The 17,288-nt window shown below is 40.0% G+C and overlaps 2 gene segments (V, D, J or C); both read right to left on the minus strand.

Moving 5' to 3' along the window:
- Positions 1-5,914: 5,914 nt before the first annotated feature.
- Positions 5,915-6,726, minus strand: LOC105713689 (probable non-functional T cell receptor beta variable 23-1). The segment is given in 2 exon segments: positions 5,915-6,269; positions 6,383-6,726. Coding segments are annotated over 2 exon segments (375 nt in total).
- Positions 6,727-13,104: 6,378 nt separating this feature from the next.
- On the minus strand, positions 13,105-17,032 carry LOC105713681 (T cell receptor beta variable 20-1-like). The segment is given in 2 exon segments: positions 13,105-15,690; positions 16,025-17,032. Coding segments are annotated over 2 exon segments (456 nt in total).
- Between the last annotated feature and the right edge of the window lie 256 nt (positions 17,033-17,288).

Genomic DNA, 17,288 nt, shown 5'->3' on the forward strand with positions numbered 1-17,288 from the left:
CTTTTGAGTAAGAGTGTACAAAGGATTTTCATACGTATTATATTCATGGAACCAAAACCTCAACTTTTCCAAAAACTCCTTTCTGTCTACTTCCTAAAATGTATTCCATTTCTTTAAATTCATATAAGTTGATGATCTTTTTTCTCTTTGTAAACTGTTCTCCAAAGTGTCACACTCTTTAATATGCCTTTGCGAAAGTTGTTCTCTTTGCCTAGAATGCCCTACTCAGAACCACGGGTCTATCTGGTGAAATTCAGATGTGACTTCCTCTTTGCTTTCTCTGACTCAGTCAGACAGAATTGGGCATGTCCTCCCTTGAGCTTCCAAATGACTTCTGATTATAGTATTATTATATTATATATTCCATCTATTATAATTACTTTCTTGCTAGACCCTTAGCTCTTTGGATAAAAGATCAATTTTCTTTTCAGTTTTGTATCTTTTGTGTTTGCAAAAGTAACAGGACATAGTAAAATCTCAAGAAAAATATTTAAAAAATATTAAAAAATAAAAAGTTAATCTAGAAGACGTGATGGGGTCTGTAGGGCTAGGACACATTTCCGCACAGAGAGACAAAGGCTGTGTTTCCACTGTGTTGTGCTACCAGGACAGAGCACAAAGCTCTTTGGCTGGTGTGGGCCAACTTCACCATAAGAGGAAACAGCCCCTTCTGCTCTCAGGAGATACTGTAGCCTTCAGTTAGGTGTCCTCTCTGAGCATCCTCTTCAACCATTGAGTAATAGATTAGTCTCAGATTTTGTTTTGGGTCCTGCCAGTACCAGTACATGGCATTGTATCTCAAATTCTGTTTCCACTCCAGGGTCACATCCTATCCAGCCTCAGTGAGCTGAAATGGTGTCTGGTAGATGTCAGCATCCCAGGGTCCTGTGGGGTAAAGAGATAAAGACTGGAGATCATGTCCAGAAGGCAGGTGTTGGCCAGGGAGGGGCTTGGCAAGCTTAGGATAGGAACTGACCAACAGGATGTGTGCTGGGCTCACCTGCTCCCAGGAGACACAGGGTCACATAGCGGAGGACCCAGCTGCCCATGGCAGGGATGAAATCTCTCTGAAGTTACAGACACAGGCTCTGAAAGAGAGAAAGGCCAAGGGAAGGGGCTGAGATCTAGACCCTCCCCTGGGGTTCAATGTAAAGAATTCGTCATTGCTACAGGATGACCGATTGTCACAGCTGATTTTGCAGATGGTGAGACTAAGACTTAGAGGGATCAAGTCACATGCACCTCCTCTTCTGCTTATAGAAGCTTTTTATATCCCTTCCAAATGGACAAGGGACTGCCTGCATGGTCAGAAGAGCTGATCCCTCATTGCCTGGTCAGAGTCATACACAGAATGCCATGTACCTGTGCTCAATGAAACACAAGAGGAGGTTGAATGTTTAGTTGTTAAAAATAACTGATTATCTACATCCTCTGTATTTACTATAAATAATTAATACAGTAGAGATGGAGTGGGGCTACTCCTGTAATTTTAGGAATAGCAAAGAGTCTGAAGCACCACTCCCCTAGTGACAGTGGATTAGAGCAGGGACTCGGGAGACAGCATGGGCTTTAGTCATGTCTCTGCCATTTAGCAGCTATGTAACCTCGGAAAAGTTACAGAGCTTTTTGATTTTATCTGTAAAATTGAGATAATAAGTAACTACCCCAAAACCTGTGATGAACATTACATACAGCATTTAGAACAGTTATTAGTACATAAGAAACACTATATTCGTTACTACTTTCTGGACCTGATGTTCTAATTCACAGAAGGTTAAGAAGTCAATACTATATCAAGTGAAATCAGACATTTGCAGTCATAGGATTGTACTGCTGACTAAAGTATCATTTTCCAACACTGAGTAGAAATGTGTGAGTGTAAATTAATTGCATAACATAGGTTCTTCTCAATAGTTTTAGTAAATAAAAATAGGATCCTAGATGATTTCTTAATGAATGCATTTGTTTTGGTAGATGAATGTTGTTCTATTTCTGAGGTTATCTGCAATTAAAAGAGGCTTTCATGATGAAACCTTTGGTTGCAAGCTGGTGGGGCTTAGAAGCTGTTGGTGTTCCCTCCTGGAAGAAAAACAGAAGGTAGAGAGAGAGAGAGAAAGGGAAAGAGAGAGCGGGGTGGGGGGAGAGAGAGAGAGAGAGAGAGAGAGAGAGAGAATGAGAATGAAGTAATGATTTAGAGTGAGAATCACTAAGAGGTGCAGCAGTGTGGCTGAAACTCTCAGAAAGAATGCTTGCAACATGGTTGCTTCCAATGCATGGGTCTAGGCTTCTCAATCATACCCGCAAAGTTGAGGATCTTGTTCTTTATACAGCAGTTCTTCACTTTGTACCATGGACCTCTTTGTCAGACTGGTAAATCCTAAGGATCCCATCTCAGAATAATATCTTTAATGCATAAACTAGAATATAGAAAAACAATCATTTTGAAATCCAGATATCAAATTTTTTTATTCTCATATATTAATATAAGTACACCTTTACATTTCATTAAATAAAATATAACCTGGTGAATCTGAAAACTGTCATGATTTCAACATAGTGATGAAAGCATATTTACTGCATGTAATGTGATATGAAAATATCAGACTTTTATATCAACTGTCATTTATGCAACATATAAGCAAATATCTGTGATTTCTATTGTTGACTTTGTCACTGATATTACTAAAGCTGCTATGGTTTACTCACTATATCATAGAAGGAAATGTATATTTCAGTTAGAGATTAGTTAAAATAAAGATCTATTTTCCCATTCAAATTTATGGATTCCCCGAATTTTATCTGTGCACTTCTTGGAGGTCCATGGATCCAAGGTTAAAAATTTCTGCCTTAGAAGACAATATGCTTTATGCTGGAATTCATAGTTAGGAAGTGTTTTTTAGGAAGCTCAAAAGTACTCTTGGAAAGTACTTAGCCTATATGTGTACTTCGCAGATTTGTCAAGGTGTCAAGAGAAAAAATTTGAACTACTTTGTTAGATTGCTTACAGACTTCAATTATAACAGGTACCACATTATATTTACCATGATTATATTTTAGTCCTGGAAACATGGTACAAATTCTATCTATCTTTCTACATATTATCTGCATTATCAATTATATTCATCATTATCCATATCATCATCATCATGATTATCATCATCATGTATGTTTTATTCCCGAGGAGGATGATTGGAATAGAAAACTAGAGTGACATAGTATGATAGTATATACTCTCTTGCATGACAGAGTGAGGCTTTATGCTAAGAAACCATGTAATCAGAAATAGTATTCCTAAAATGGAATCACAAAATTATCTCCACACTGTTTTAAAATAACCTCTACAATACTATGTGTTACTAATTCTGAGACACCTCAGATCCCAGAAATGGTAATATACACATTACTCTTATTGACAGAATTTTGACAATTCTGCTGTATTTAAGATCCTTGCATTCAATGTTAAGTACTGTCCTATTTCCTAGATAAAGGAGTAAATAATGAAAATATTTCTATCATTAAACACCCTTACTATATTGCAACAGATTTGACAGTATGCTCCCATTTTGTGCTTCCAATATGGTAATTCTCCATCTGAATACTTGTATCCATTTTTAAGTTAGTGAATTGTATTTTTGGAGCAAATTTAAGTCCACAGCAAAGTTGAGCAGAAACTACAGAATCCCAAGTATTCCCTGTTCTCACACGAACAACCTTTCCTACTACGGACACTCTGTGTTGTAGAACTACAGAACTGATGAATGCGGTCCATGGGAGAAAGAGAATGGAATTCAGAGACTTGACCAGCAGGGCTGTCTCACCCAAATCCCTCATTCCAAATCATGTGCTTACCTGCAAGACGTTCCCTTTAATAATCTTAACTCATAGGTATGTTTTCATTAACAAAATATACCTCTTCTTAAAGCACACCTTGCAGAAATTTCACAGCTCTTCCAATACGTGCGAATGAGTATATTTTTACCTGGAAACAGAGCGGCACTAACACTTGATTGGTTCACGTGGTAAATGAGGCTGACTTTGTGAGCTCACATATGGTTGCTCCAAACTATACACAACTTCTGAAGAAGGTGTTTTTATGTAATATGCTGAGGTAGAGATATCAATTGAGAAATGTAAAGATGAAATTGAATTAGGCTGACGTGAAATCTTGGCAGAAAATATTTTTTTAAATATATATTTTATTGCATTTTAGGTTTTGGGGTACATGGGTAGAACATGCAAGATTGTTGCATAGGTACATACATGGCAATGTTTGCTGCCTTCCTCCCCATCACCTATATCTGGCATTTCTCCCCATGTTATCCCTCTCTGACTCCCCACTCCCCACTCCCCTCTGTCCCTCCCCTAGTTCCCCCGCACAGACCCCAGTGTGTGATGCTCCCCTCCCTGTGTCCATGTGTTCTCATTGTTCAACACCCGCCTATGAGTGAGAACATGCGGTGTTTGATTTGGCAGAAAATATTTTTATTGAGTACATTTATAATCTTACTAAAATAAAATTTAGGGAAACATGTATAAAATCTGTATAATGAAAACTACAAAGCAATGCTAAGAGAAATTAACAAAGATCTCAATAAAGAGATGTGGGGAAACTTTCTGAGATGATGGAAATGTTTTGTATCTTTATTGTCATGATGGTTATATGGGTATAAAAATGTTTTGAAATTTGTTGAAGTGTACACTGAAAGTGGGGGTGTGTTTTATCGCATCGGTTGCATTTGTTTATTGCATAAATACTCCATATATATCTTATATCTCAGTAAAGTTGCTTTTAAATTTTTTGTGATTGTCCCATTACTGGGTATATATCCAAAGGATTATACGTCGTTCTGTTATAAAGACACATGCACACGTATGTTCATTGCGGCACTGTTTACAATAGCAAAGACCTGGAACCAACCTAAATGCCCACCAAGGGTAGGCATGTCCAATGATAGACTGGACAAGGAATATATGGCACATATACACCATGGAATACTATGCAGCCATAAAAAGTGATGAGTTCATGTTCTTTGTAGGGACATGGATGAATCTGGAAACCATCATTCTCAGCAAACTAACAGAAGAACAGAAAATCAAACACCGCATGTTCTCACTCATAGGCGGGTGTTGAACAATGAGAACACATGGACACAGGGAGGGGAGCATCACACACCGGGGTCTGTCGGGGTAGACTAGGGGAGGGACAGCAGGGGGTAGGAAGGTTGGGGAGGGATAACGAGGAGAAATGCCAAATACAGGTGACGGGGGCATGGAGAGAGCAAACGACATTGCCATGTATGTACCTATGCAACAATCCTGCATGATCTGCACATGTACCCCAGAACCTAAAGTACAATTTTATATGTATATAATTTTGGGGAACAACAAAAAACAATTTTCTGATTGTACTATTCCGGAGGCAGGATTGCTAGTGGTTCCCACTAAGCTTCCACAGCAGGGAGAGCTGTAAGAAGCCCTCATAAATCCCTTAGGGTCTCTGTCTCCAGTTCAAGGAAATGTGCTGTGTCAGATGATCAGGGTCTACACCTGAAAGACACAGTTGATTTGCTTGTCATTCTTATTTCTGAACTCACAGATTTACTAAGTGAAAAGTACAGAATCATATTCTTTAAGTAGAGATTGTCAGAAATCCATAAAGCTCATATAAAAAGAGAGAGAAGGTAACCTAGTGTATCTTACCTAATATCCCACACACTGAGGAATCTGAACTTTTTATGCCTTCTGGGTCCTTCCCTAGGGCTTTGCCCCCATCAGCTGTTTTAAATAACACCCCCCCTCTTTGGTTTTTCCTCACTTAGAGCTGTTATTTACAAGTTTTTCCTTCTGATTTATTGTCTTTCAAGCTTGATTTCTGATATTATAGTTCCTACCAACCTGATATACCACTTATTTCCCGAGCTGGGTCCGTAATGAGTTTGTGTTCTAAGAAGGGCTGACATTTCCCACTGTGGCTTTGCTGCTGGCACAGAAATACAGTCCTGCATCCCCTGACTCAGTGGACTGGATCTCCAAGGCACAGGGTGAGTTTTTGGGGCATTGGGCTGAAAATCGCTCATTGATCACTTCTGATTTCTGAATAATTTCTTCATTCTGAAGGTAAACCAAAAATTTGAGTTCTTCTTCCAGCTTCTTACGATACCAGTAAACATAACTATGTCCTTTTATAGGAACACAATCTATCTTTGCTTTCTGTTCCTTTGCTGTGACCACATATCTAGGTCTCTGGGTGACCTTAGTGTCCAAGGAGCCTGTGGAGGAAGGAGAGAGCAGCTGTAGAAACAGTCCAGGAGCAAGCCTGATTCTGCGGCCACAGGAGAGAGTCTTGAAACTGGAATTCAGCCAGTTCAGAACTGGGACTTACCTGCTCCCAAGAAAGAAAGGGCCACACAGTAGAGAAGTCTGAGGCACATGGTTGGCTCAGAGAGAAATCGTGGTGGTGGCTTTTTCTATAAGGCCTCCTCAGCCCGTCAGCAACCTGCTTGTGACGTGATCACTTTCCATAGCCTTCGTAGGTGCTCTGCACGTGGGACAGAATCCTTTCAGTTTCATAGAATGTAGGAGGGCAGGCTTTGTTTTAGCTGGTGAAAACAGGTAGTGTAAGTTTCAGCCTGCTTTTAGTTTCTTTCTCATGACCCACTGTTTTGCCAGTTTTTTAAGTAAAATTACTCATGCATTTTATTTACTTTTTTAACTTGTCAATTTGCTTCTTCCCATCCTCCCTTCCATCTCAGGTAAAGAATCATACAACTTGGTATTTATGAATAGTAGCTTTTGCCACACTTATAAAATCACATAGCAGCTGCTTTACATTAAAGAATTCTTTTTTTTTCGAGACAGAATCTTGCTCTGTCTCCCAGGCTGGAGTGCAGTGGTGTGATCTTGGCTCACTGCAGCCTCTACCTCCTAGGTTCAAGCAATTCTCCTGTCTCAGCCTCCCGAGTAGCTGGGATTACAGACTCCCACCACCACACCTGGCTAACTTTTGTATTTTTAGTAGAGACAGGCTTTCACCATGTTTGCCAGGCTGTTCTCAAATTCCTGACCTCAAGTGATCTACCCGCCTCAGCCTCCCAAAATACTGAGATTACAGGCATGAGCCACTGTGCCCAGCTATATTAAAGAATTAAATGTTGAACTATACCGAACAATATTTATGACAGATATGCAATGCATATATAGAAGCAATGAAATGAATACCCTTGCCTGAACCAATCAGCTTAAGAGACAGATCATTGCTGAGAATTTCTCAGTCCATGTTACTCTTTAAGGTTTCCTCATTGTTTCTCCATCATGCCCAGGTGGGTGTAACCCTGAAGTTTAAATTTGTCATTCACTTGCTTTTCATTATAGTCTTCAGCACTTACACAAGAATCTGTAAATTACATAGTATTTAATTTTGTGTGTCTTTGAAATGTATCCAAGAGGAATCAGCCAGTTTATATGTTTTCTATAATGTTATTTTTTCATTCAACATTAGGTCTGTGATATTATGTTGACACATACAATCTAGACAATTGACTTTCACTACCATTTAGTATAATGTTATATTCATTGGCTAGAATTTATTATTTATTCTTGAATTAATGCCCACTAATTTCTCCCTGGGTGTTTGTGCAGCTACAAACAGTATTGTATTCTTGAACATGTCTCTGCTTACCTAGGTGCAAGATTTTTGCCATAGTCTTCAAGTCAACATATTAACTTTACATAACATAACGAAATGCTTTCCATAGTGATTAAGCCAAATACATGATCCCACCAACAGCTCATGAGTGTGTTCAAATGTTCCACATCGAGGACTACACTTACTATTAAATATACTTTTAATTTTGCCAGTCTAGTATGCTAAAATTATCTCATGGTACAATATAGTTTTAGTTTGCATCTTTCTGGTTGCTAAGCTGGTTGAACATATTTTATATATAATAGGCCACCAGTGTTGCCTGCAAACTGCCTTTGCACACATTTCTTTTTGGTTGATTAGCTATTGTTTATTTGTAAGAGTTCTCTATAGATTCTGGCTACCCAACCTGTATCAGCTACGTGTGTCGCTAATATCTTTCTAATTTGTGGTGTATGTTTTCACTCTCTTTGTGCTACTTTTTGTTGGATTTTTAAATTTATTCTTTTATTTGGGGTAAACTTTTAAAAAATTCTTTATAAAAAAATTTCCCATAGCCCAAGTTGATGAAGATATAATCCTTATGATATACTGAAACCCCTAACATTTTGAATTTTGCATTTAAGCATTTAATTCACTTGTGATTTATTTTGGCGTAAATTGTGAAGTAAGGTTTAAATTAATCTTTCCTTGTATGGATAACCACTTGCTCCAGAATAACTTATTGTGTATTACATAATTCCTCCATACAGCTGCAATAACACCTCTATCATATATGAAATTTTTTAATATTTATGGGCCTATTTTTCATCTTCTATTTTTCATTTGCCTATTTAATCATGCTTTTTTCATTATCCTGAATGATAAAATAATTTGATAATTAGTAGAGCAATTCACATCACTTTTTGTACTTCTTAAATATTATCTTGCTTATTCTTGTTCTTTTTCACTTAATTGTAGATTATTTGCCAAATTTCATGAAATAAATCTTTTGTAGTTTGATTACTGTGGTATTGAATATACAGATAATACGGAAGAAATTGAGATAATCTTACTATTGGATTAACTTACTCATGATCATGTTGTATATCTTTATTTCAAACTTTAAAAATCATTTCCCTAGTTTTTTTTTTTTTTTTTTTTTTTTTTTTTAATATGTAATCTTGCTCTGTCACCCAGGCTGGAGTTAGCAGCATGATCTCGGCTCACTGCAATCACCTCACAGTTTTGAGTGATTCTCCTGCCTCAGCCAGACTCCCAGGTAGCTGGGACTACAGGCATGCACCACCATGCCTGGCTATTACTATTATTATTATTTTTTGTATTTTTAGTAGAGTTGGGGTTTCACCTTATTGGCCAGGCTGGTCTCAAATTCCTGACCTCGTGATCCACCCGCCTTGGCCTCCCAAAGTGGTGGGACTACAGGGATTACAGGTGTGAGCCATCACGCCTAGCCCTCATTTCCCTACAATTTTAATGATTTTCTGCATGATAGTCTTGCTTATCTTCTAATAGATTTGTTCTTAGGCATTTATTTTATGTTTTATATTATTTATCAATTGTCTCTCCTGTTAAGAAACATATCTTTTAACTGCTTCGAGTATGTGAAAATAATTTTTTTATATTTATGTTAAATTCAGTAAACTTACGACATTTTGTTATTGATAACGCATTGCTTCTTTAGATCCTTCTGAATCTCTATAAATAAACTTGTCATGGGCCAATACTTACTTATCTTTCTTTCCTGTCTCATTTTCGACTTTTTCCCCTTGTCTCACTGGTTGCAAATTCAGCACAATGTTGAATAGAAATCATGGTGTTATTCATTTATGTATTTATCAGTTATGTAGAAACCACACAACTACAGGTGTCAGATATGGATAAACGCTAAGGGCATTGCAAAATGTTAAGATTAGATCCCGCCATTTTAAAGACCAGTTGGCCTCCCAGGATGTCTGCAAATATTTTGGTCAATCAGTACCTAAGCATCTCACCTGAAATATCTGGTGAAGATCTGAGTCCCAGCTTGATGAGCGGCAAGTATTTTATAGAAAGATCCACATCACCCTCTAGTGGTCAAAGGATTCGCCGATGCCCGCTGAGCTCTGCCTGGGCCTCCCCAAGTTGGGAGTGGCCCGCCCCCCAGTGAGGCAGCAGGGAGACATCCAAGGTACCAGCGCGGAATTAAGAAAAAGCAGCACGTGATGTGATACCTGCCACATACTCCACAGCATTGTTACTATCAATTACTTACACAATTACTCAGCCATTAGTCTAATGCCGATGATGCTTTATCAATGCATTTTGCCTTCTCAACCTGTTACAGCCCCCAAGGCGGGTGTACCCCCTAAATCTCAATCCTGTGTTCTCTGCTCTTTTCATTGTAAACTCTGTATCAAGGGGTTGGAGGCACTTTCATTCTTCCAGTGATGCTAAATGTCCCAAAGGTGTATTTGTTATCCAGACCCGTTTTCTGAGTCCATGACTTGTACATCCAGCTGCTCTCTGCATATGTCTGGTTAGATTTCTGTCCCAAAGGCACTCTCAGTTTCAAAGTAAATCTTGCTCTTCTTCCCACTTGGTCCTTTTTATCTGTCTGGCTGTAGCAGTCTCTTTTAATCACCCCCTACCCCTCGCATATTGCTGCTCGTATCTAACCAATTGTCAAGTCCTTCGATTTACTTCCTTTTAAATTTCTCATTTCCCCGTATTTCTAACACCATCGTCATTATCCGAGCTAAACTACCGCTTGCCTGAGCTGACATGTTCCTCTGCATCAACTCTATCCACACCGCTGGAGGGTGGCAGCGTAAGCCCCCCAACCCTCCACCCAAAATATGCCGCTTTGGCATAAGGATTATTTTGAGCTAGAGGCATTAAAGAAAATAGCAGGTGTGAGATGAGTACTCTGACCCTTCCCTTTTTCTTCTTGAAAAACAGGGGACAAGCCTCCCATATAAAAGATGTCTTATCTATACCAGGAAGAAAGAACATTCTGAACATCAATGGTTGGATGAGATGATGCTGAGGCCAAGGGAATCTGTACCCAAAAAAAGCTTGTTAAACTAACCCTCCCCTTCCTAGTCACTTTGTCATTTGACCAGCCAACCTAGCCCTGGTGCCGTTGCTTTTTCACATTTCCGCAACATGTGACTCTTTGCCTAATTCAGTATATGTGTGTTCAACTCTAACTGCATATTCTGGCCTTCCTTAACTTATCAGGGCTTTCGTGTGATGTAAAACTTATATTAAATAATTTGTGTGCTTTCCTCCTGTTAATCTGCCCAGTTCTCAGACCCAGCCGAAAAACCCTAAGAGGGCAGAGGTAAAATTTTGCCTTTCCTGCAAGGACCATTGTTTCTTCATTTTGTGACCAGGGTGATAAAATACACAGACACACACACAGCCACTAACGTGATTACTACATAAATCAAATATTTAAAACCTCAGTGTCTCCTGTTAAGCTTTATGGTGAATTCTGTATCATTGACCTTGACCAGTAAGGTTCTGAGTGGTCCAGTGCCTTCCTGCCTTCTTCAATTTCACCCTGTATTCCACCCATTCCTCCCTCTGCTCCTGTACACTGCTGACTTCTTTCCAGTCGTTAAACACACCAATTTATTTCCTGATTAAAACATTTTGCACTGGTTCTTTAATCTTTTTAAAATGCCCTTTATTATTCCTAGTCCTACTTAAATAACTCTAGCTCATCTTGATGTAATAATATTTAAAATTTATTCCCATACCTTTTATTAAAAGGAGGATAACCATTAAATATGCAAAACCAGGGGCTTCAGACTCTCCAGGGAGTATTTCATCAAGAATTACTTGCAAGAAATTATACATAGTTCATTTTTTAGGATAAAAGAGTCTTAACTGGTTTTTAAAAATGATGCCAGATAGATTACAGATAAAAGACACTCACATATTTATGGATAGTTGAAATTGACTACTGGTCAGCTAAAAGTAGTCACAGTGCTTTCCATATTCCAGAATGGGAAAACAGCAGCAGGGCTATGAAGTTGTGAAGTAAATAATCAAATATTCACCTTTGGACAGCTGAGATGGTGCATGTACTGTAACAAATGGGTCGAGACTCCTGGAAACCAGTTCCTGAGATTATTTTTGACATTAAGAATGGGGCTATCCAAAGATATGGAGGACTTAGAGGACCCTAGCCCCCTTGAAACTTCTGAAATTCTCCCCATGCTTCTCCATTACTGGGAAATAGTGCCTCCATTGTGTGTGTGTGTGTGTGTGTGTGTGTGTGTGTGTGTGTGTGTGTTGGGAAGGAGGATGTAAGAGTCTCTTACCTCACCCGTCACTGCCTCTGAAAGGTGAACTCGACTTACAACAAAGCTCAGAGAGTAGAATATAAAATCAGAACAGAAAGTTCAACACTTCAAAAAGAATTGGTCCTCAAAAATTCATGGCATTGAAAATGTATAGGAAATGTGATAGGATTTTATTTTATTGGTACTTGTCCAAGGAAGATAGAACACAAATTTGGACTGGATGCTGTTCAATGCTGCTTTTTAGCCCCCGAAACATAACGTAGGTAGGCAGTATACTGTGTCCTTGACAGTCAACTGGGTTGGGAAAGGCAGGTCTGAACCCAGCACTCCTCCATGCTAAATATCACTGAAACACTACACTCCTCAGCTTAATGCAGAGGGGAATAGTGACAGCATGTAATAGGAATGTAACCACTGTTTCCCTGTTTCATGCCAGAGCCTTAAATCCTCTTGTCTTTTCCATGCCATTAGTGAAGCAGTGGAATATTTAAAAAGTATTTTACTAGGTCTCTTCTCCAGGCTGAAAACACTAACAGAGTAAAAGGCTACAACTAAAATGGGTCATTGAGTTCAGTGGCAATAGCACAGTTTGAGGTGACTGAACCAGGTCGGGTATTTAACCTCCAGCGACACGTGGTCATAGTGGAGATAAAATGTAGCAGCACGTCCGCTGCTGAATTGGCTCCCATCTTATTCCAGGCAGTTCCATGTTGGTCAGGGGCCAAGTGTCATCCCATGCTTTCATGTGCACCCTTCGTGTCTAAACCCCTGCTCTCTCTTGCAAAGGGATTGACAAGGGTCCAGGTCTGTTGGATGGTAGGTTGTCCGCTGTGATTAATTTAGCAACAGATGTCTATATGAGGATGGTAGCAGTTGAGCCACTGCTATTTCACTTCCTGGTTTGGACTATAAAATGCTCTTGATCCTTTTCTTGTAAGAACTCTAATTTATTTATTTATTTGTTTTATTTTCTCTTCTTTTTGATTTTATATACATACAATTTGATTAATCTTAACGAGTGGTTCATAACACACAGGTATTGCTTGTCAATGAATCGTTATTTATTTAAAAATGTAGTAGGCACTTGTAAAACATCTCCTCATCAACGTTAGGCAAGATAGACCTTGATAATATTTCCATGTATAGCTGTGTAGTTCTGTCTTATTCTATCTCCTGCCACACCCCAGCCTTATAAAAATCCTGAACTTGGATCATTATTATTCCCTGCCAGTAATGTGTTAGTAAAGGTTTGACAACTAACTCTCTGGAGGAAAATAAAGCAAACCATAATTTGTTCTGTTTGCTGATTTCTGTCGTGTAAATACCCTCACTATGGCCAGTTTCAAGCTAACAACATGATGTCACTAACACTGGAACTGGGAAAAATGCGTAGAGTCAGCCCCCATGAGCTGATAAGGTTGGCTCCAGCATGCAACTGGTCTTTGCTTTCCTTTCAACATAATTTGATCTAATATATTTTAGTCCTGAAAATTATTTTCTTGACTCATTTGTTTTTAGCCTATGCTTTTCATAATTTCATTAGAAATTATGTTTTTGCATATTTTGCTATTATATTGCTAAGATTCACCTATAACCTTGCTCTTCACTACAGTTCATTCACTTTGACTCATACGAATATGCCACCGTTTATTCATTCACTCTTCTCAGTGCATATGTGGCTTGGTGCCATGTTTTTCTACTGTTTGATGCTGTTAAGAACACTTTTGTATTTACGTCTTCCGATATGTGTATGCAAGAGCTTCTCCTGAGGTAAACCTAGGAGTGGAATTGCTGAGTCATGTATGCAAGAGCTTCTGATATAAACCTAGCAGTGAAATTGCTGAGTCATGGGATATGGGAATCTTCAGCTATGAGATAATGCTGAACTGCTTCCAAATGGTTTGTAGTACTTATGCTCCCATCAGTAATTTATAACCAAACCTATGAATCCATACCCTTGCTAACATTTTATATTTCTAACCTTTTTATATTTTGCTAATCGAGTGGATATAAAACTATGTATCACTGTGTCTTGCTTCATAGTATCCTGATCATCAGTGAAGTAAAATATCTCTTTATATGTTTATTGGTCATACATGTTTCTTCTTTAAAATGTGTGATCATATGTTTTGCTCATTTTCTACTGGCTCATACAGATTCATGATCAATGTAAATTTTTGGTTTCCCTTAGGAAAGGATTTTCACTGTTCCACTTACTGTCTTCTAGCTACTGGCAGAACTTTCCATCTGTGTAGACAAGCCATGTTGTCTGAGGTCTTCCTTCTAGGCTTCTAGGCTCCCTCTGCCTCCTCTTCCCCTTGACACGTTTCCCAGGAACCAGCTCGCCAGCACCTTCCCTAGGGATACGTTCCGTATGGTGTGTATCTAGGATCAGAGGGTGCGCCCCTTCCTTGTACCCAGCCTTACCCTGTTCATTCATCAGCTGAAGCACCATGGAGAACATGATGGCATTAAAAATTCACAGGAGGCCGGGCACGGTGGCTCAAGCCTGTAATCCCAGCACTTTGGGAGGCCGAGGTGGGTGGATCACGAGGTCAAGAGATCGAGACCATCCTGGTCAACATGGTGAAACCCCGTCTCTACTAAAAATACAAAAAAATTAGCTGGGCATGGTGGCGCGTGCCTGTAATCCCAGCTACTCAGGAGGCTGAGGCAGGAGAATTGCCTGAACCCAGGAGGCGGAGGTCGCAGTGAGCCGAGATCGCGCCATTGCACTCCAGCCTGGGTAACAAGAGCGAAACTCTGTCTCAAACAAACAAACAAACAAACAAGCAAACAATTCACAGGAAATGTGATTGGATTTTATTTTGGCGGTCCTGGTCCAAGGAGGACAGAATGCAAATTTGGAGTGGATGCTATTCGGTGCTGTTGCCATCCTTTCCTAGGGTAACGTATTCATGCAGAACTCTCTCTGCTTGGCTGCCTCGTGGTTCTCTTTGTCTTGAGGGCCCAGCATGGTGACAAGAAAGAGAGCCAATCACTGAAGTTTATTATTAGGAGATGCACAGTGATTCTAGAACTGTCTTCATATCTACCTATAGGATTATGTGTAGATCTGTTCAAGAACATTGACTAACATGGCAGAGTCAGGGCAAAATTCCAGGTTTTATCATTTTCAAGGAACTTTCTGAGTCCAGTGACCACTTTAGGCCCGACTCTATTGCCATTTCACGGGTCTCGAACATTATACCCCCTCCACACTCCACATTCACATTGCTTCTTTTCTTTTTCTCCCTCCTTCTCTCTCTGTCTCTCTCTCTCCACACACACACACACACACCCCACCCCACACGCCCACATGTCTCAGTCAGGAAAGCTGTGGTTTTCCATTCTCCACGCCTCCCTTCTCAGCACTCAGCGGGCCTGTTGGGGCGGAGGGCTGCTGCAGGGGTTCTTGCTGCACTGTCTCATCCCCTCCTGGCGCTGTGTCTCTACCACTGCAGAGGTAGAAGCTGCTGTCTTCAGGACGGGCACTGGCCACAGTCAGAGATGAGAAGGTCGGGTTTGGATGGCTGATGGGAAAGTTGTCCTCTGAGAAGCCTTGCTCATATGTGGCCTTGGAGCCCTCATTGGAAGTTGCCATCAGCATGAGTCCCTGTTTCTGGGACTGATGATACCAAAACATAGTTGTGGCCTGAAAGTCCAGGGCGCGGCACTCGATCTTCACAGAGGTTCCAGTCTTACAGATAACCCTGCTTGGCTGTTGAGAGACGACATCGCCAAGCCCAGAGCCTGCTGAAACAGGAGCCAGAGAGAGGAGAGGCCAGTGGGACGTGAGTCAGACAGGATGTCAGGCAGAGCTCAGCCTGTGCTCACTGCCTCCCCGTGCTCCCAGCTCCTGGAGAATTCTGTTTGTTTTGGGCAATCTTCCTGTCATCTTTCTAGAGCCATAATCCCCCATCTCCTCTGACCAGTGGCTCTCACCTTACCCTTCACACCTCTAGAGAGCAGGCTCGCTTGCTCTCCCTTTGATGAGCACAGGCAATCCACATTGCCTGGCCACCACTTTACCATGCCAACACACGCAAGTGCCCACCCAAGCTCCCAGGTAGGAGGAGGCTCATACCTGGCCCCAGAAGCAGCAGAAGCATCAGCATCTTCTGTGATGGCCTCACACCACCTTCTGTGGGGAGAGTTGTGACCACTGTCTCAATTCACCAGCTGGCTAATCACAGAATCCCAAGGATGCTCTGGTCTGCCCCCTGGTGGCGATCTTTGCCCATGACTGATGTTACATCCATCTCTGCCTGTCAAAGAACCATGCATTGCCTAAAGGGGCCTAAGGGTTTCCCGATTCAACTTCTAAATGTATTGAAAATACACTGAGACATAGAGCATTGCAATGACTTCAGTGAGTTTCTTATAAGGAAAGGAGTGTATGTTTGGGCAGTGAATGGCGTTGTAGTCTGTTTGTTGCTTCCGTTTCATATCCTCTAAGTAATCACACCAAGACAACTCATGGTTGTTAATCACTAGACTTACAGGCTTGACCCTCTCTTCTAAGTGCCAGACTGGACTTATGGAGCCTCCTGGGCATTTCTACACAGATGTCCAATGAAGATCCACTACAACCAGAAACTCAATTTTGTTCAATAACTTTTACTCCATTCATTCCTCCAAATTTTCTTCCATTGCCATATTCCGGTGGAGGAGGGAGTGTTGATTTTTTTCCTGGTATTATCTCATCACTCTTTCCTTTCATAGTTCCTTTAGCCTGCCTCCCTCTTTTGGTGCTTGCCCATCTGGTGAAATCCTACTTGCCCATCTGGTAAAATTTGAATAATAAGTTTCATTTCAAAATTTGCTTTCTCTTTGACGCCCTTCCTGATGTCACCAGACAGAATTGGCTGTGTTATTTCCTATACTCCACTAATGTCTCTGATTAAAGCACGCGTCATGTGAAATTATGATTACAGGGTTTGTCTTCTGCATCTCTCTTTCCACAGGCTTTTATTATCTTCCTGAAGGAAGGAAAAATTTTCTATTCATTTGTCTTATCTAGCATTCAGTAAAATAGGAAAAAGCTTGGGGTTGTGAGATTAACTTTTCTCTTCTTTCTTCTCTGTGTCTCTCTGACTGTCTCTCTCTCTCATATATATCTTATGTACAACATATAACAGATGTATATATAAGATATATACATATATATCTTATATATAACGTGTACATACATATGTACATATATGTATCTCTACAAATGTATATATCTTATATACAACACACAACATATATATAACATATCTATATCCATATCCTATATGGCAGGAAACTTCACTAAACCACTAAGTGGGCTTAAAAAACTCTCTCTCTCTATAAAACACACTATATAA

This window comes from Aotus nancymaae, unplaced genomic scaffold, assembly GCF_030222135.1.
Source record: "Aotus nancymaae isolate 86718 unplaced genomic scaffold, 86718_ANA_hifiasm-v0.15.2.pri h1tg000002l, whole genome shotgun sequence".
NCBI classification, from domain to species: Eukaryota; Metazoa; Chordata; class Mammalia; order Primates; family Aotidae; genus Aotus; species Aotus nancymaae.